Here is a 21,158-nt window from a genome sequence, read left to right as displayed (position 1 = left end):
ATCATTCGTATTTCAAAAGGCTATCAGCAAGATAATCAGATTATTCATGAAAGATAACATACCTGAAAACAGAAATCATAAGATAAGATAGGATAAGGTTGGGATTTCATTCACAAAATACATACATAATACATAATACATAATACATAATACATAATACATAATGCATAATACATAATACATAATACATAATACATAATACATAATACATAATACATAATACATAATACATAATACATACTACATAATACATAATACATAATACATAATACATAATACATAATACATAATACATAATACATAATACATAATACATAATACATAATACATAATACATAATACATAATACATAATACATAATACATAATACATAATACATGATTAGATTTAAACAGTTTTTAGTAGTTAACTACATTTGCGTGTGGTTCAGGGAGTCACCGTCAGACTCCCACACGCACCAAACATGCAGACCACCTCACGTGACCAACCATTAACCAATCACAACACAGGACCTTAGACTGTTGACCAATCACAGGACGCGCTCCAAGTTAGACTCACAAATTAACCGGCTTGTTGGCATGGAAACTAGTATTTCCTGGATTTTAAAGTACACATGGTTTATGAAATATCAAACCAAACCACGGGTAATTAGAGGAGAACTGGGTGAATTAGGGAAACTTAGAAGCCTTGATTAGTGATTCTGACTTGGGTTCCCGCGCATTTACGACAATCATGAGCTGGAATCCCAGACCTTTAGACGTTTAGAAATTCTCAGAAAGAGTGACGACAACGTTGTGTTTACCGACTTTAGGTGGACTTAGCCAGTGTTTTCTCTCTAACATTTAAACTTTACGCTAACACAGCTATTATAATAGGCGATGAGTGTAAGAAAGTGAGAATATTGGAGAAGAGTTCCAATTCTGCTAAACATGTGGATATGCTAAGCTGTAAAATAAATTAATTAGTCGGTGTATTAAGTATTTTGTCAACACATTTGACGCTAAAATTACGGCATAGTCACTTTTATTAGGCGTCAGTCTAATATAACATGGTCGTCACAACGAGGTCGCTCAAGATACGTGTTCTTTTAGGAAACCCAAGCAGGGTTTCCATGGTATTATTACACAACTTTCCTGAGATATAGAGATATAGATACATACTAGACCCTGGTCATTATAAATACATACTAAACATTAGGAAAGTTAGCACGAGATGGACCACGTTTTTTCCCAATTTAATTTTTAAAGATTGTCACAGGAAGAACTTTTAAGATAGGCATATAATATTTCACATGTCTATAGTTACAACTTTCTACTGCTATTATTATTCAGGTATCTTAGCTTACGGTTACCCACAGCGACAAAACTCAGAATAGTCACCAATAGTAGATAGGATAACCCACAAATCTTCCTTGAAGAATGCAGCAAGTCGTGGTTACTGGTTATGATAAATGTACCAGAATAATATTATACAGATAATATTGTCAACGAAACTTCCATTTAGCACACGTCATGTTCTCACCTGTAAAATAGCATTTCATAGTCCCTTCAGGAGTCAGGAAAAGATAAAGGTCTTTAATTAAAGGATTCTAGACCTCCCATATTGCTCAACGGGTCTACCCGCTGAAAGCTACACGTAGGAAAGCTGCACGTAGGAATAAGATTTTTGTTGGCTTCTTGCGCTGATGCTAAATTTCGTAGGATTGGGAAAAAAATTAAATTTCAGAACGCAGAAAAAAAAATAGATCCAGCACAAATTCGTGTAAAATGTTACAATAAAAAACACATTTGCACGTGCAAATTCGCTATTTGCCGTCCAAAATAGCATTTTCAAGTCAACATTTTTAGCCTCAGGGAGGTGCTACAACATTAATTTTTGCTAATCACGCTAATAATGGTTATTTTCAAATATGCATCAACATTATTATCATTAAACCTTGTATTGCTATAATAGTGATCAGATCAATCTGCTCGAAAGTGGGTGCAAATTAACGTCACACATAACTCAACAAAGAAGCAGGTACAAAGGGCCATGGTAAGCTATAATACTATAATAGTAGATACTGGGGCAAATTAAAGATTTGATCAGCTGATCAGGGTCAAAGGCAGCATTCTTGTGAACTTTTGATATCTTTGAGATCTTTTAAGATCCTTGAGATCAATCTGTATCATTTCTTTGTGCAGCAACAAATGATTGGCACCAGTACTGTAATTTAATATAAATGTCGGAGTTCGGACTGCATCGAAATTTAATTCTTGTCAGTACTTATAACTTTATAATGGTTTCTCGCTGAAATCACCACTGAACTAGTAGACGTGTAACTGAAGTCACGTGCTCTACAAACGCTTGTCACGTGACCAGTTAGCCAGTCTTCTTCTTTTGATTGGTCGGCGTCGACAGTAAGCCTTCCTTACGGTGGCTTTCACAACGCGTCCCCATTCTCCAACTCCTGCTGAGTGAGGACTGAGAGACTGAGGATCACATGAGTTTATCTCGTACTCTTGCTGGTTGTGAATCTTGAACTTATTATTGATTTTACGACCGGGTACCACTTGATTTATTTATTTTACCGTTGACAAAGTTCATGACAGGTAGATCTACAAATTTAATAATATCAGTTAAATTTTTATTGGCATTTTTGATTTTTTAGTCTGATCTAAGATGTTGTTACATTATATTTTGACCGGCGAGGAATTTAAATGATCATTTAAAACTCACACTACGCATGAAGGGGTAAGCGCTGACATACGTTTTATTACATACAACTATTTATAAACAGAAATACCTTTTTTATGATCGTTTCATTGAAGGATCTTACAGGGCAATTAAACCGCTGTTACGACACAATAATTAAAATGAGCATTTAAAAGTTTGATTTTCGCGTGACTAAACTTGTTTGATCTTTGCTTGCTGATTAGACATGAAATACTTCGGGAGGATTGAACACGCTAAACCAATAGGAGGAAGATGGTATTGAAACAACGCGTTAAGAATCCTTTAAAGGATCAGCGATCCCGAAGTCGATTTTTTTATCTCAACTCTTATTTTACTTCGGACATTCCAACAGCCACATTGTTACACAAGTGTGTAACCAGCCAATTACAGGAAGCCGAAGGATTCAATTATACATTAGGCCAGTGACGGTTAAGGTAGTGTGTACCATACTTTCTTCGCCCGAGACTTTGCTGCAATGGGCAGCTCCTCATTTAACCCTCACACCCGATTTCTCGAGTATTTGGCTGAGTGGACCAGGGGGCTGCATAGACCACTCAGGATCCTTAGCTGAGCGTCGACGACGCTCGCCCCACGGCTAGTGGCAGAGTCGGGAATCGAACCTGGTACCTCAAGCAATACCAGGCCCGGATTAACCAACTGAGCCACTAAGCCGTTAAATCTCAGTCTAAATTAATTGAAGTTTTCGGTTGCATCTAGTGTGAGCGTTGTTAGTCATATTTTGATAGCAGTGACTTGTATTGCTCCTATCTAATATTATAGTGATTAGATTTTCTGTTTGAATATTTTTACTGCAAGCAATATTTTTGAAATAAATTTTCAGCCAATTCAAAACCAATCGTGCAAACCTGAGACTCGCTCACTTAACATCTACACTTCAGCAAAGTGGCAGATTATGTCTGGTCCGGGAAAACCTCAACCTTATTCATTTCAAAATGTCGTGGAAGCATTCAAAGGGAGAATTGATGGCAGCAATGACAAAGTCTTGGCCATAATCCAGGGGTCATTGTTGGCAGGTTGCTGTTGTTTTGGCATCATGACCAACCTCATCACCTTCATCTTCTTCCTCAAAAGATCCACAGCTTTCAAATTTAAAATAATCCTGCGGGCTGCCGCTGTTATTGATCTAGTTATATGCTCCCTTGCAGTGTTTCCAGCGATATCCCATTTCGGAGATAGACGTCCTTTGGCTTTTTCCAACGTATTGATATGTCAGGTATGGGGATCTATATGGAGCTTTGCTTCAAGATGCTCTGCCAACATTGTTTGCATCGCCAGTGTTATGCGTGTGATGAACATTTACAACCCCTTGATGGTAACGATCAATAAAATGAAGATAACGCTTATTGCTGTTGCGGTATTTCTCCTCGTCCTTGAGATATGCCCTTTCTTTTACAATGAAAAGTTCTTCTACATAGGTATAATAGGAGCTTGTACCCCAGGTTTTGCAGCCGACAACATCGAACCTAAGTCACTTAAAAGTTTAATTCTATCCCATATTCCTGGACTAGTATATTGTCTTCCAATACCTATCAGTTTGGGCTGCTACCTTATAATAACATACAAACTGCTGCGAGTCAGAGCCAGAGCAGCTGCCAATTTCGGAGTAGCCAGAAGGTTCCAACTCCAAGCTATGGTGACAATATCATCCTACATGGCTGTCTATCTGCTATTTCAAGCTCCCCTGGCTGTGTACATCTTCTCGTTGGTTATCAAGATCCTAAGTGGTTCCAGTGTGTTTGCAGCCTTGTCATCAGAACCATGGTGGTTCTCCCTCTATATGCCGAGCATTGTTTATATTTCAAGCGTTGCCATTAATGCCGCTATTAATCCTATCATATATTATTGGAGACTGGAGGAATTCAGGGCCTATGTTAATAAAATTGTTTCATGTTTCATAAAGTCATGTCAAGTCTTAAAGCTCCGAACGAGAAAGAGAAATGACAATAGTGCTGGTAGTTCAGATAGTTGTAACGAATTTGACAGTGGACCTGATGATGTGAGAATGGATTGTAATGATTTGATTGAGGAGTTAACCAGAAGTTATGAAAGTGAGGAGTCCCCGAGGAAGAGTTCTGGGGTATTAGAGCCTGTTTTTTATTATGAATCTTTCTGCTGATCTGACTATTAGCAGTTATTTTTCCAGTCGTGTTTGTCTACAGTTTGTCTACAGTTTGTCTACAGTTTGTCTACAGTTTGTCTACAGTTTGTCTACAGTTTGTCGCACTCATTGCCTTTGAACAGGACATTCTGCCAGAAAAAGGACAGTCTGTCAGGAAAAGGACAGTATGCCAGAAAAGGACAGTCTGCCAGAAAAGGACTGTCTGCCAGTCTGCCAGAAAAAGGACAGTCTGCCAGTCTGCCAGAAAAGGAATGTCTGCCAGTCTGCCAGAAAACGGACTGTCTGCCAGTCTGCCAGAAAAAGGACAGTCTGCCAGAAAAGAAGATTGTCTGCCAGAAAAAGGAAATTATTCACCTTCTATTTTTGTTTTGTGTTTTTTAATTCGTGTGCTGAATGGGGTGCTTAATATCGTATTTTATGCTCATTATCGCTTCATTTTATTATGCTTTAAATATTAATATCATGTTTGTATTAGTATTATATCAATTCATCATAATATTTGAATAAGATTGGTTTTGTTTTAATGTTTATATTCTTCCTATTCAGTGGCTATTTTGTTCTTGTCATACTATGCATATTATAATGATAATAACACTATTAATTGTATATAATGATAATACTAATTGCTGATATCTTTAACCATCTGTAATCAACTATTCTCCCATTATAATCACGAGAGCTATTTCTTTCCCATACACTGACGAATCATCAGATCATGTCAATTGTCAACAATTCTTGACGCTACAGTGTTTTTGTCATCAAAAAATCACAAGTCCATATTCTATAATAGTCCATGACTTCTACATGGGTGAGCTTTCAGGATTTCTTTAGAATGATTTCCTTTTCTTTTCTAGGTTCCCCGCTGGTTCAACTATACAATTATTTTTCAATTTTCTAGAATTAATGTAACATGACCTAATAAAATTCCAGGATCAAGCTAATCAAACTGCAGAATAGTCTGAGTATGAGAGACAGTTTTGTGTAAATCTGATCAACAAACTTTTTGAACTTAATGATTGTTGGGATATCTATGTTGGATCTTGATTAAGAGACTTTGGAGGTACTTTACCTCTTGTGAGATTAGCTGAGTCAAAAAACATATCGTTTGTAATTTCATTGTTCAATCCTCAAATAAAAGGCGTGTTTCACTTAACTTAACCTCCATAAACCAAACTACAGCGGACCTCAATTCATCTCAAATCAAATCAAATTTTACGGATAATAAGTCAGTCAGAACTGTTGTAATCACCAAATATAAAATGCCTGAAATCGTCTGGTCCCGGTCAGAAGTATGCTGCTTCATTCCATATTAAAGAATTTAACATATTTAAAATATTCTTGGTCAGCTAGATAATTTTAAAGCTTTAATAGCTCTTAAACTGGCACACCCGTTTTACTGTTTTAGTTATCACCCGCTTTAGTTTTAAGTGACGTAACCTGGGAATCTGGGCTAGAAATTAGGAAATTAGTGTAATAAATGGCCAGGTACCGGGCGGTACGGGATAGTTCGGTTAGATCTCTCAGGCTGGCTGACAGATTTTGATTTCCTGGTGTAGTGTATTGTTGTACTTGTGTATTTTTACACATGTAAGAAGAGGATTAAATACAAAGTTATATCGGCTGTGTGCATGTGTGTATGTGTGTGTGAGTGTGTGTGAGTGTGAGTGTGAGTGTGAGTGTGAGTGTGCTTGTTTGAGTGCTTGTTTAAGTGCTTGTGTGTGTGTGTGTGTGTGTGTGTGTGTGTGTGTGTGTTTGTTTAAGTGCTTGTGAGTACTTGTGTGCTTGTTTAAGTACTTGTGTGTAGCAGTGTCGTCACAACTTAACATGTACTGTAAGAATCATGAAATTATTAGTACATTTATAATGAAATTTATGTCATAAACAAGTAATTCTGCTTTTTAGCGGTCAACCTTACAGCTGCTGGTAAAACAGTGGGTTGTCACGTGACAGCAATTTGTCTTTTCTGTTTCTTCAGACCGTCTCTTTAAAGGAATAATCACGATTAACGTACAAGCACAGCCCAACAAAAAGTTATAAACAGACCATAATGAACGTTTATAGTAACAATGTATCTACAGACAATAGATATGCTTCCCTGTGTTTATCCAATAATGTTTGCCAGTGCAGCTGTTTAAATAGCGATTTGTCTGCAGTTGACTGTGATTTACTAGTGAGATGTTGACTAGTGGGGTGTGTGGAGCTTTTCAGTGAACATTACTCCAAAATATTGAAACTTTAGTAGTAGTAGTAGTAGTAGTCATATCTATTTCAACTAAATCTGAAATGAGGAACGGAATTTCGCACCGACTTATAACCTGGAACACCTTATATTTGAATAAAATTGAAGACGAGGAACGGAAATTAGCACCGACTTCTAAAGTTCTAAGTAACGTGATATTAACTTGGTCACGTGGTCTGTGATAAGCAGGGCTGCAGTGTTTTATTTAGCACTGTTTTTCTGGCACGTGACATTGATATACCAATCAGATCTCAGAATCACTGCCACGTGTCAAAATACATAACATGGTTAACCTCCCTAACAGTATCTGGATCTTAAATGGTCTGAAATGAAGCTAAAGCTAAAGTAATGAACTGACTTATTTTAAACAGTTGTTAACCAACTTATACTACAGAATATTATGTAAAGTACTCATCACATCTCCCTCCTAATTGGAAGTCTAATTGATCCCAGAACAGCTAAACCTTCACTAAACACCGATAATGTCATCCCCATGAATATGTAACCTGTCAGCAGCCATTATCACGGTAGTTATTAACATTACATTTTATGAAGGAGTACTCCTCCAGCAATGGTAGTCATCCACCAAATAATGTTAATAACTCGCTGTGCCTATACATTGTTAAACGTTTGATCCACATGTCTGATCCGTATGATTAATATGGGTAATAAAGTGGATACGTCATTATGCTTGACACATAATACATTAGGTACTTGATATACAATTATATAATTACATTTTACATTAGCATCGCAACTGACACTCTCACAGTTCACATGTCTTGATATCACTGAGTATAACCACGGTGCAACACCGATAGTCATTAATACTACCATATATTTATCATAGATTCCAGAGAATTCTTCTAAATAATGTCAGGGACAGCGGGGTGGATGGTTACCCTACTGTTAAAGTGTGATACATCATGAGTATCACTACCGATATTGTAATGAGTATAACTACCGATATCGTAATGAGTAGTGATACTTGAGAGATTGTGCAATAAGGCAGTAGATGTGTCTACTGAGCCTACAATCTTACCTTGTAAGTGGTAGGCTCAGTAGACACATCTACTGGGTAGACAGGTACACTAGACCTCTTCATACTATACTAGACATGGATATATCCATATTAAAATAACATGGAGATAATATGGGGATCAGCAAAACTGGGCATTTTTATTTCAAATATATTATCTCATTGATAGGGTGGACGGCGGGGCTGATTACTACCCCACTGTTAAGGAGAGCAAATCAGGAGTATATATGCAGATAATATCACGTGAATTGTGCACTAAAGGGGTTCCTCTCTCGGTCTTTCGTGAACAATGCAATCTTAAGGAGGGGGTAGCATAGTTAAAGAATTGTTTCACCATCGTATATTCACTATTTCCAACTTTCAAATGTCGATTACCCCACTACCACGAATAAGAGAAATTAGTTCATATTACGTCATAGTTAATTTTTAATTAGTCTCTTAATTAGTCTCGTAATTAGTCTATTAATCAGTCTCTTAATCGGTCTCTTAATCGGTCTCTTAATCGGTCTCTTAATTAGCCTCTTATGTACTAGACTGCGGTCACTATTATTTTGTGGTAGCTAAGACGTGCATTTAAGGCATATAATGTAGAGTCAGACAGAATTCAAACAGTTTAAGTGTTTAACTAATAGGTAGGTAACTAATGACCTTAATTTTAAGTCGGAGAATTATAAAATTTTGTCTCTCGCGGCAGTGTAATAATAATCGTCATTTGTCAATATTTCAACAAACACACGAGTATTATCTTATTATACCTGACGGACTCTCAGGCAAAATGTGGTGATAATGAAAGATTAAATACGAGATAAGATAAAATCAAAGGCATGTACAAGCCATGGAATGAACGACTAAACGTTATGATAAAACGAGACGAGCGTGTTACGTGTATAGATGATGTATAATATATCACGTGTGTATGATAATAATATGATGATGTACACAAATACATGCCAGAGCAAGCATGCATGATTAATGATAGTCTCACGATCTCGATAGCTGGTACACTTAACTACGGCACTATCACTTACCTACCAGTGTTTATTATAAGCACAATTTATATTTTCTTGTTTGGTGATTACCATATTGTGAGAAACGAGCCGTAATTTTTCGTCATTTATGTCAGAATGTTAAAGTTAGAACGGGAAACTTACTGTGTCACGCAAAATGTCCGCTTAAGAGCATGTATTCGGACGGCTGTCCAAGAGTAGCACTCTAATTTTTAACAGCAACACAATTACATGGCCGTTAAGAAGTTTGTTAAGAACATCTATTTATAACAGATTTAGTATTATTATAAAATTGCACATTGTAAAATGCTCATTGTATCCATATATATTAGATTTTCACTGTTATCATCATCAGACATCTGAATTATTCGTGAGTTGTGCAAGAGAACAGTTATTAAATTCATCCTTTAACTGAATAGCCTCTCAAGTTCACACGTACGCTAATGACTTTATTGTGAAAGCTGGTTTATTTATCAGCTTTTAAAACCTTCTGAAGTTGGAAAATAGAAACGTTTTATTTAAACTGTTACTTTCTGCAAACAATGGATACTTTCAAATAGGTGTCGAATCTATCGATAAGTCTGGCCTTCATTGTTTTACAAAAACTTCTTTTGTATTGGAAGCCGGGTTTATGGGACATTTCACGCCACGCCACAAAAGAAAGATCTTCATAAATAACAGAACATCTGCTTAAAGTACCAGCTGCAACTATCCGGTATAAATGACACCCAAATCAAAGTTTAAAATTCAAATCTTCAATCTCTCTGGTCAGCTCACATTTATTTAGACCATTCTAAAGATGAAAGTACTGGTACTACTCATAGCAGCGTTGGCGCTCAGCGGGGAGGCAGTGAACACGGAGACGTTCCGCGGGAGACTGAACCCAGGAGGTACCCAAGTGGTGGAGAACATGATGAGGGGAATGATCAGAAAAGTCAACGACCTGATTAAGAGGTACACCAGGGTGAACAACATGCGGCTCGGACCAGCCAATCTGGAGTCATTCCAAGTGAGGACCTTGGACACTGCCAACGTGAACATCATCATGGAGAGGAACAGATTGGGAGTGAAGCTTACCAACGGAAGAGTACATCTCACCGCCCAGATTGCTGTCTACATCAACGTATTTATAGGAAAAATTAGAGTGGGAGGACAGTTCGACACTTACGGAGATGGCATCAACGCTCAGCTGGACACTGGACTCAGTGTAGCCGGAGGTAAGTTCAGGAGTCAAGGTATGGGATGTAATCTCCACGTTGGACGTCCACGAGTTGACCTCCATTGCGGGATCATCAACTATCTGGCCAACATGATTATCCAAGGTCTGATGCCTGGTGTAACCCAGGGAGTTTGCACTGGAGTGAAGAAGTACGGAGATGGGATGGTTAACAGTGTCTTCCAGGCTTTACCCACCAACATCAACGTTCTCAACCTCTTCCGCTTGGAGTTCCCCGTCAGGAACTTCAGGTCCTGGAGCCGACACATGGTTGCAGGAGTGGGTATGGAAGTGAGGCCTGTCAATAACCAGGGTGTCAACCACAGTGGCATCAGACGTTTAGCTCTTCCTGAAGCTGAGGATGGTCATATGACATGTGCTTCTGTATCTGACTTTGTGGTCAACACTGCCTCCAGAACCTTCCTTCCACCTGGATCTTCCTTTGCTATTGATGTAGGGAGCATTCTGAAGATGTTCTTTGGAGAAATCTTCAACGATATGGTGTTTGTGCAAGGAACCCTCACGAAATCTCCCACGTTCTTAGCCGAGCCACAAGAATTCCATTTCTCTGTAGCTGCATCAGGAAGAATCTTGGACAAGGATGGAAACGTTGTCCCAGGAACAGAAACAGAGCCAATTGAAGTAATCGTCAGAGCACCCAACAACGAAAACCCCATGTTTTCTAACGTCAAAATTCAAGTTACAGGCCCAATTGAAATTGACGTGAATCTTGACCTCTCAAAGATCGTCGACATGCTGCTAAGTTTCATCGATAAAGCTTTCAAAGGACAAAAGCTACTCGAGAAAAGGGCCTCTCATGCCGATCTTGTAAGAGTGATCAACGAGATGTTCCTTGGACGACTCTTCTCCGGAGTGAGACTTGCTATGAGCACAAGACATGGCGCAGTGATCGTCTGTCTGAGTGGCAATCCTACTACTACAGCTACTAACATCGTATATGGTGCTCTCCGAAGATCATTTGGTTAAAATGAAGATTTGAATTTTATGTGATCAAATTTGAACTTATTTGCTTATTCAATTTTGTTTTGATGTTTAAGTGTCACGACTCATGAACTTATGATAAAAATAAGGGCTCTGCTCACATTCAGATTACAGGCCTAGTTTGACGGCAAAATGTGGTGATAATGAAAGATTAAATACGAGATAAGATAAAATCAAAGGCATGTAGAAGCCATGGAATGAACGACTAAACGTTATGATAAAAAGAGACGCGCGTGTTACGTGTATTATAGGGATTATAGATGATGTATATATCACGTGTGTATGATGATATGATGATGTACACAAATACATGCCAGAGCAAGCATGCATGATTAATGATAGTCTCACGATCTCGATAGCTGGTACACTTAACTACGGCACTATCACTTTCCTACCAGTGTGTATTATAAGCACAATTTATATTTTCTTATTTGGTGATTACCATAATATTGTGAGAAACGAGCCGTAATTTTTCGTCATTTATGTCAGAATGTTAAAGTTAGAACGGGAAACTTACTGTGTCACACAAAATGTCCGCTTAAGAGCATATTGTATTCAGACGGCTGTCCAAGAGTAGCACTCTAATTTTTAACAGCAACACAATTACATGGCCGTTAAGAAGTTTGTTAAGAACATCTATTTATAACGGATTTAATATTATTATAAAATTGCACATTGTAAAATGCTCTTTGTATCCATATATATTAGATTTTCACTGTTATCATCATCAGAAATATCTTACATTTATAATATGAGACATCTGAATTATTCGTGAGTTGTGCAAGAGATCAGTTATTAAATTCATCCTCTCACTGAATAGCCTCTCAAATACACAGTTCACACGTACGCTAATGACTTTATTGTGAAAGCTGGTTTATTTATCAGCTTTTGCAAATTACCAATCAAAGCACGCTTACAGATCTTCCAAAGTTTTGTACAATCTCACTTAAATTTCTGTTCACTAGTTTGGGGCTTTGCTGCAAAATCCCATATTGAATCACTGTTCACTAAACAAAAGCAGGGAATACGAGCAGTTATGCCGGGCTACGTGAATTACTATTACAAGGACGGTAAGCTTCCGGATCATACTAAAACTACGTTTAAAGAGTACGAAATATTATCTGTAAACAGGGTCATCATAAAAAATGCTCTGACTCTGATGCACAAGATAACTTACATGCCTGGCCTTCTGCCGTCGTCGATAAAAGACTTATTTCCTCCCGATATACCAAAGTATGGCACGTCTTATGACGACAATATCGACTGGCTAACAACGTACTCTCAACCAGATCTACGCGCTAGTGTTCTGTATAAAGGTCCTATATTAGCTATTACCGAGCACAACATTAGTCGCATAACTTGCCCATCTAGCATTTTCTCAATAAGCATATATAAGAAATCAGCGAAGCGTGTAATGATAGAACTACAAAGCTCAGGAAACGATGAAGAATAATATACCCGGGCTACGTAAATCGACAAGATCAGGCACACAACAAATCAACTACCGAGAATAAACTAAGGAATAAATAAAACCAGACGGTTAGCACACTAGTCACTATCAACCATATGCCACTTTTTTCACTGCCCATTCACTGTCATATTAATAGCATCATATAGATAGCGCTAGCAGGTGCTGATAAGACATGGGCTCAGTTATTCTTTTTTGTTTTAACCTCAAGTAGCTTATAAAACAGTGCGTGTGATCATCTGTCGTATCAAATCAAATTATTTGTCACTATATGTTAATAAATCATGATATACAAGTTTTAATTTTTAAAGTTTCTGTTTTTGTTTTTAATGAATAGACGTAATCAACATTTTCAATTTTCATATTCACGCATATTAAATAAAATTATATTGTTATGTATTATATTATTTTGTAAACATTGGCCGGGTACCAAAAACCGGTCCCCAAACAACAAACAAAACCTCCTGAAGTTGGAAAATATAAACTTTTTATTTAATAATACACTCTCACTGCCGTTTTAAATTTGTTAGCTCTCGTTATCGCACTGCTTATCTTTTGATAATTGCACCGCTACTGCGCTGCTAGCTTGTTCTGCTGATCTTTACGATGGCAGATTTGGACTTTGGAAGTATCAATTACATGTGGAATGAGATGTTCACCTGGAGCAAAGAGACTCTGAAGAAATTTGGCAAGCCGTACGGAAAGTTAAAGGACATTGCGGATGCTAAGAACTTCAACAGACTGAATAAGCCGGAGATTGTCGATGTGTGTGGTCGATCTTTTGAGTATACGAACTATCTTATGGAGACCGTTGAAGCGTATAAGAATGTGTTGACCAGACTTCAGGGTCAGTTAATTGAGAAGCAAGAGCAGGTTATCGGTGTTCAGGCCGAGCTATCAGCTTGCAAGACTGAGAAACTTGAAGCGATGAAGAAAACTGTGTCAAGTTCAGTAGCTGATTCAGTGAAAGCGGAGTTCCAATCTTACAGCTCAGTCGTTCAAAGTTTTCCAGCACAGTCTCCAGTAATCAGCCCGGAAGCATTGACGTCTGTAGTCAAGACTATTGTTGCAGAGGAGGACCGCAGCAGGAACCTTCTTATCTTCGGTCTGCCTGAGGAAAAAGAAGAGAAGCTCGAATCTCAAGTCAGTGAAGTTCTGGAAACTATTGGCATAAAGCCAAAAGTAGAGGCTCAGAGAATAGGAAAAAAGAAAACGGTTGACTCAACGCGACCAGTTAAAGTTATCACCTCAAACTCGCTCATCGTTGATCAGATTCTGAGGAATGCCAGGAACCTGCGGCAGAGTGAGAAGTTTAAGACAGTTTTCTTGAGCCCTGATCGGTCTGTCGAACAGAGGAAGCTCCGGAAAGATCTGGTACAGGACATGAAGAAGCGGGCACTTGCAGAACCGACCAAAAAGTTTTACATAAAGAACGGGCAAATTTATTGTGCCGATGAGAGCAACGGTTGACAACTTTTTTTGAGTGTGTGTTTCGTGTGCTGTTTTGATATGTTTTGGACCATGTTTGTGAGGGACATATTGGTAGCTGTAGTTATTTTCTAAACAAGACTGAACAGTCTTCAGGCTTTAGCTGAGCTTTAATTTCCGACGCAGTTTTGTTGAGCCACTAGTCCATGATGGGGAATATAAACAATATATTTAACTCTTAATGGTCATAGCTACTTTTAATTTCAGGAATCATACAGATTTTAAAGTACGCTGGTACGATTTTTATCTTATTAAATTGCTGTTCAATATCTATTTTAGTAAACATTAACTGGGGTAGTAAAACCCAGTTCCCAAAAAAAAAAATCAATCAAACTGTTACTTTCCGCAAACAATGGATACTTTCAAATAGGTGTCAAATCTATCGATAAGTCTGACCTTCATTGTTTTCGAAAACTTCTTTTGTATTGGAAGCCGGGTTTATGGGACATTTCACGCCACGATGAATAATAACAGAACATCTGCTTAAAGTACCAGCTGCAACTATCCAGTATAAATGACACCCAAATCAAAGTTTAAAATTCAAATCTTTAATCTCTCTGGTCAGCTCACATTTATTTAGACCATTCTAAAGATGAAAGTACTGGTACTACTCATAGCAGCGTTGGCGCTCAGCGGGGAGGCAGTGAACACGGAGACGTTCCGCGGGAGACTGAACCCAAGAGGGACCCAAGTGGTGGAGAATATGATGAGGGGAATGATCAGAAAAGTCAACGACCTGATCAAGAGGTACACCAGGGTGAACAACATGCGGCTCGGACCAGCCAATCTGGAGTCATTCCAAGTGAGGACCTTGGACACTGCCAACGTGAACATCATCATGGAGAGGAACAGATTGGGAGTGAAGCTTACCAACGGAAGAGTACATCTCACCGCCCAGATTGCTGTCTACATCAACGTACTTATAGGAAAAATTAGAGTGGGAGGACAGTTCGACACTTACGGAGATGGCATCAACGCTCAGCTGGACACTGGACTCAGTGTAGCCGGAGGTAAGTTCAGGAGTCAAGGTATGGGATGTAATCTCCACGTTGGACGGCCACGAGTTGACCTCCATTGCGGGATCATCAACTATCTGGCCAACATGATTATCCAAGGTCTGATGCCTGGTGTAACCCAGGGAGTTTGCAATGGAGTGAAGAAGTACGGAGATGGGATGGTTAACAGTGTCTTCCAGGCTTTACCCACCAACATCAACGTTCTCAACCTCTTCCGCTTGGAGTTCCCCGTCAGGAACTTCAGGTCCTGGAGCCGACACATGGTTGCAGGAGTGGGTATGGAGGTGAGGCCTGTCAATAACAAGGGTGTCAACCACAGTGGCATCAGACGTTTACCTCTTCCTGAAGCTGAGGATGGTCATATGACATGTGTTTCTGTATCTGACTTTGTGGTTAACACTGCCTCCAGAACCTTCCTCCCACCTGGATCTTCCTTTGCTATTGATGTAGGGAGCATTCTGAAGATTTTCTTTGGAGAAATCTTCAACGATATGGTGTTTGTGCAAGGAACCCTCACAAAATCCCCCATGTTCTTAGCGAGGCCACAAGAATTCCATTTCTCTGTAGCAGCATCGGGAAGAATCTTGGACAAAGATGGAAACGTTGTCCCAGGAACAGAAACAAAGCCAATTGAAGTAATCGTCAGAGCACCCAACAACGAAAACCCCATGTTTTCTAACGTCAAAATTCAAGTTAAAGGCCCAATTGAACTTGACGTGAATCTTGACCTCTCAAAGATTGTCGACATGCTGCTAAGTATCATCGATAAAGCTTTCAAAGGACGACAGCTACTCGAGAAAAGGGCCTCTCATGCCGATCTTGTAAGAGTGATCAACGAGATGTTCCTTGGACGACTCTTCTACGGAGTGAGACTTGCTATGAGTACTAGACCTGGTGCAGTGATCGTCTGTCTGAGTGGCACTCCTAATACCAGAGCTACTAACATCGTATATGGTGCTCTCCGAAGATCATTTGGTTAAAAATGAAGATTTGAATTTTATGTGATTAACTTTGAACTTATTTGCTTATTCAATTTTGTTTTGATGTTTAAGTGTCACGACTCATAAACTTATGATAAAAATAAGGGCTCTGATCACATTCAGATTACAGGCCTAGTTTTTTTCTACCGGTATAAATTCATATAAACCTTTAAATTGTCAAATCTTTTAAGTTATTCAAAGTAATTCGTCAAAACAAATAATAAATAAACAAAACTCAAAACGTAGTATGCATTGTTGTATAACAGCTCTAATTGAAGGAAAAAAATCAACGTGATTAAAAAGTTTGGTACATAATATGTACCAAACTTTTTAATCACGTTGATTTTTTAATGTAAACAGTGTCCACAAACCGGCAGGGAGGTGAAGTACATGAGCTGATGGTCATGTCACATGATGCCTCTATCGTCACTAATCCCTCTCCAATTGCTACATCTTCTTGACATGATGACAGGTGGAAAAGCAAGCAAATCAAAATGAATGAAACTTGATGTCGTATCATTATACCTATAAATAGTTATTGTATAAAATATGGTACTTAAAAGTAAGTATAAAACATAAAACTATCTACTACATTATGCAAGAACAGCTGGAAACTTAAATACTACAACTACATAATATGCTACGTGCGTGTCTATAATGTTACAGTAGCAAACAAAATTTAAGTAATTATAAATTTCACAACTCTCGCTGTACTATGAAATGAAATGAAATGAAATAATGTGCTTATATCCCGCCCATATGGTTAGCTGCCGGCACAAGTGCCAGCTACTAACCATGTCAGAGCGGCTCTAAAGGGTGAGTGAAAAAGACAAGCGTGAAAATGAATATGACAATGTCGTAAATAATTTAAATTAGTCTAGGATCTTGTCCTCACAACAAATAATACCACTTCTGATATAATAGCGTCTATTCAAATCTTCCTTTGCCTTCTGTTTCATTTCCAATACCAGCAGATGGTGTTTGGTTTGCTCCTCAGATGACCGATCCGGAGAAATGAAAACTGTTTTGTGGTGCTGACTCAGTTTCAGTTTTTTCGATTTCAATAATATATCGTGGACACTGTTGGTATTTGAGACCGATATTTTGACAGGTCTGGTCTTGTCGGCTAATCTCCTTCCAATCCTGACAGCTTCATAGCGTGGTTTTACTTCGATTTGTTCAAACAGTTCGTCTACTTTATCGGATAGTTTCTCATCATCTGTCTCCATTAAACCGAACACGACCAAATTCCTACTGCGGTCCTCTACTATATAGTATTACAAAGATATTTTTTCTCGGTTTTTGGTTGAACTTAATTTTAGAAAAGGGATGTTTGTGAATTGAAAAAGTTGTTGCATCGTAATCAGTAATGACACAATGAACTGTGTGCAGACTGTTGTAGCTGGAAGAATGCTGGGAGTCCTTGTTTTATATAGGAAGTTGTCTGAGTGAAATACTTTCAAATATTAGAGCATTGGCAATCACTATTTGGGTGGAGCCGTCTACAAGGCGTTGTCCTCTGGGGGCAGATGTATGAAGGCCCCCTACTAGGGCCTGATGTGTAGCTTCCTAATATTTAACGCACGTATACTACATAATATTATTGTAACATTCTAACTTTCTAAACATTATACCAATATCATATTATTAGATTAAAACGGAATATATTAGTTAAAATAAGGTAATGAGTTCCTTTGTCAACAAAATATTTTATACGCAATATATAGGGATTTTGAAAGTTTCAGTTAATAAATACCGCCTTACTTAGGTGTTGAGGTCGAGGGCTCTAAGTGCAAAAAAACAACAGTTATAAGAGAACCTTGTTCAGGCAATTTAAAAAAGGACTCATTCAGTAACAAAAGTCAAAAAGCTTTGACATTGCAATTACACTTTTTCACAGTAATTAAAATGTTAAATGTGTTGCTAAATTGTACCTAATCTAATACCTATGTTATCACTTAGTATTCTACACAGCTTGATTTACCGCCACAGCCTCACCTTGTAACGGAAAGAGAATTACTTAATGGAATTAACTGGAGCAAATATGCCTTAATGCAGTTGAAGAAACCTTATGCAATCATTAGTGATATTGATAAGATAGAAATTAAGTTGAACAAGCCTGAGCTAGTCAATTTGTTTTATGACTTGTTTCAGTTCTACTGAGATACGTAATGAGATCATTTTACAGCAGAACAGGAATTCAGAAGCCAGCGTATTCTCTAAAATCAGGATATTAGAAAAATATAATGGGGGCAGCATTTCAAAAGTATTTAAGAAATATTTCAAAACATTGGACAGAAACTGAAAATTGTCCCAATTGTTGGGACAATACAGTTACTGCCCAGCTGGTCAAAGTGAAATATCAAGCTTAATTATTGTTGTTGACCAGCTTATGCTACCGCCAAGAATCTTTGGATGACAGAAAAGTTTTAAACTGTTTTTGTCTGTCCAGATCGATGTCTAGAAAAACGTCAAAACCAAAGAGACTTAGTCAAGGAAATGAAGGATAGAGCATCAAAAGAGTGTCAGGCTATATATTTCCAGTTCTATATATTACGCCTTTGGTTTATATTATAGGACCTTTGGCTTATATACTTTTACCTTAACTTTGTTATCTCTCAGGATATATTGTTATCTACATGTTCCTGAGTTAATACTTCGAATGCACTTTCATTATACTCAGTTGTTTATCATTGCCCCAGACTACAGGCCTACATTATATCCTCAAAGAATAATAACGGCAATTGAAATTCCTCATCTGGAAAGGCAAGAAAATTGCACAGTTTAAGAAGGTTTTCTTAGCAGCTACAGCAACCCTTAAACCTCAACAGCAGCTTGCATGTTTACCAGTTTATATTCACCGGACTGAGTGGGAGAAGCAACTTGCATTCACCGCATCAGAAGAGGCAGATTTGACGACAGTTTTTAAGTTCCTTGAAGATCTCATAGATGGCCCACCATGTCAGTTCGCCGAAAGCATGACATTTTTCAACTTGCTTCCATTTAATACTTCGATGATGGGATACGGTCTTATTTCTTCCAACTGGAGGTAGCCAGACGCGCTAATATCCCGTCTGATGTCTTCATCATGCGGTTTCTGACAAACGTACCCGAAGGGAAGAAGCTATTTGAGTGTAAGAAAGATAAAATCAAAAGCGAACTAGATGAAGCCAGTTTTTTCAAGGACTGTATGGAAAAGCTTCAAAAGAATTCAACAAGTTCAGAGGCTTTGGCTAGTGAAACATTTGCGTTCCAGGCAGAGCAAGAACAGCAAGTACCTCAATGGGCTCGGGAGTTACTGAAGGATGTGGATGAGCTTCGTTCAAGGTTATAAGTGAGTCAAATGACAGATGAGGAGGATACTGAAATGTATTCTGTCCATTCAGATGGCAAGTTTGAAAAAAAAGACAGACCAATATGTGATATCTGTAAGCAGACAGGTCATCTTATGTGACCAAAGAGTCTGTAGCTGTTGTGGTGGAAAAGGACATGATGAGGAGGGTTGCCCCTACAATGGGCCATTGTTAGCCCCAAGCGTTTTGGTCCGTCATACCTGCCACTCAGCATTGCCTACTGTAAAGTAGAAATTTTTCTGAGACAATAGAGAAACTGACCTTGTCTCACTAAATTCAACCACTTTCCATAATAAAAATACTAACAAATAAAGTTTTTTTTAAATAATTATATACAACCACTAAAGAATATTTCCTCAGGTTTACTTCTAGTTTTAACTAATTCGTGGTTTAAGCTCTTATTTTATTTATGAAAGGAATGTAAAATAAAACTTATTGTTTCATTGAATAGAATTTCTAGGTTCAATAAGAAGTTCCCTCCAAAGTGGAACAACCATGACAAAAGATGACTATATGACAGCAAAGTTGAAGGACATATTGAATTAGGCAAGAACTGGCATCCTAGACAGTTTGAAGAATGCACAGGGAACGTTTCAGAGGTGTATGGACAAGATTGTAGAGGAGTGCAAGGAAAAGGGTGCCTAGATGCGTATGTTGACAACCTGATTGTGTGCTCCACATCCATGTCAGAACATATCAATACCCTTGACATCCTGCTGCAAGTGCTGGAGAGCAACATCATGTCACTGAGAAAGGACAAGTGTGAGTTTGCATATCAAGAAATCCAATTCTTAGGATTCAGGATAGATGGGAAAACCCTGACACCAGGAACCAAAAACATTGCTAAGATTAAGGAATTCCTGGCTCCCACTTCAAGAAAAGAGCTACAAAGCTTCCTGGGCTTAGCCAATTACAATTGCAGATTTATTGGTTACGGTTATTCTGTGATATGTTTCCTGTTGAATCGCGTAATCATGCTGCTCTTTCGCTGATCATACCAGATTGGTCTGCCATTTGTGATTTATTTAAATAAGAACAGACGCTTCTAAGATTGCAGTGAGGAGTGTGCTAGAGCAGTATGATAGGGATAGTTCATTCAAACCCATTGGTTATCACTCCGAAACCCTCAACCAAAAGAATACTAAGAACTGGTTTGCTACGGAGTTAGAACTTTATCAATGAAACTAATAAATCAATGAAACTAATAAATCAATGTTTTAGCTCATTTTACAAAGTCAAATATTTAAAACAATCAAAATTGTATAGTGCTCAATTTGTAAATGACTAGTTGATCTTTGCTATTGGAAGTTGTCAAGGACTGGCAGCTAGCGGGGCAAGGAAGTTGCAGGGTAGGGGCAAGTTGTGAGAGTGCAAGAAAGGTGCTAGATCGTAGTACAACCTGATTTGTGCTCCACACCATGTCAGAACATATCAATACCCTTGACATCCTTGCTGCAAGTGCTGGAGAGCAAATCATGTCACGAGAAGGACAATG

At 38.2% G+C, this 21,158-nt stretch overlaps 1 protein-coding gene across 2 annotated transcripts in view; it reads right to left on the bottom strand.

Annotated features, from left to right (window-relative positions):
- LOC134821714 (uncharacterized) overlaps positions 1–16,849 on the bottom strand; it is a 46,985-nt gene extending 30,136 nt beyond the window's left edge. Inside the window, exon 1 of one of the 2 annotated variants that reach the window (XM_063832447.1) lies at positions 16,682–16,849. In XM_063832447.1, the coding sequence (XP_063688517.1) occupies positions 16,682–16,830 (149 nt within the window). In that variant the 5' untranslated portion in view covers positions 16,831–16,849. The remainder of the gene's footprint in view (positions 1–16,681) is intronic. The other variant, XM_063832448.1, reaches the window with a different exon arrangement.
- Between the last annotated feature and the right edge of the window lie 4,309 nt (positions 16,850–21,158).

The sequence above is a fragment of the Bolinopsis microptera genome, chromosome 10 (genome assembly GCF_026151205.1).
Source record: "Bolinopsis microptera isolate Bmic1 chromosome 10, MBARI_Bmic_1.0, whole genome shotgun sequence".
NCBI classification, from domain to species: Eukaryota; Metazoa; Ctenophora; class Tentaculata; order Lobata; family Bolinopsidae; genus Bolinopsis; species Bolinopsis microptera.
The sequence above is the reverse complement of the archived record's forward strand: the minus strand, read 5'-3'. Positions and strand labels throughout refer to the sequence as shown.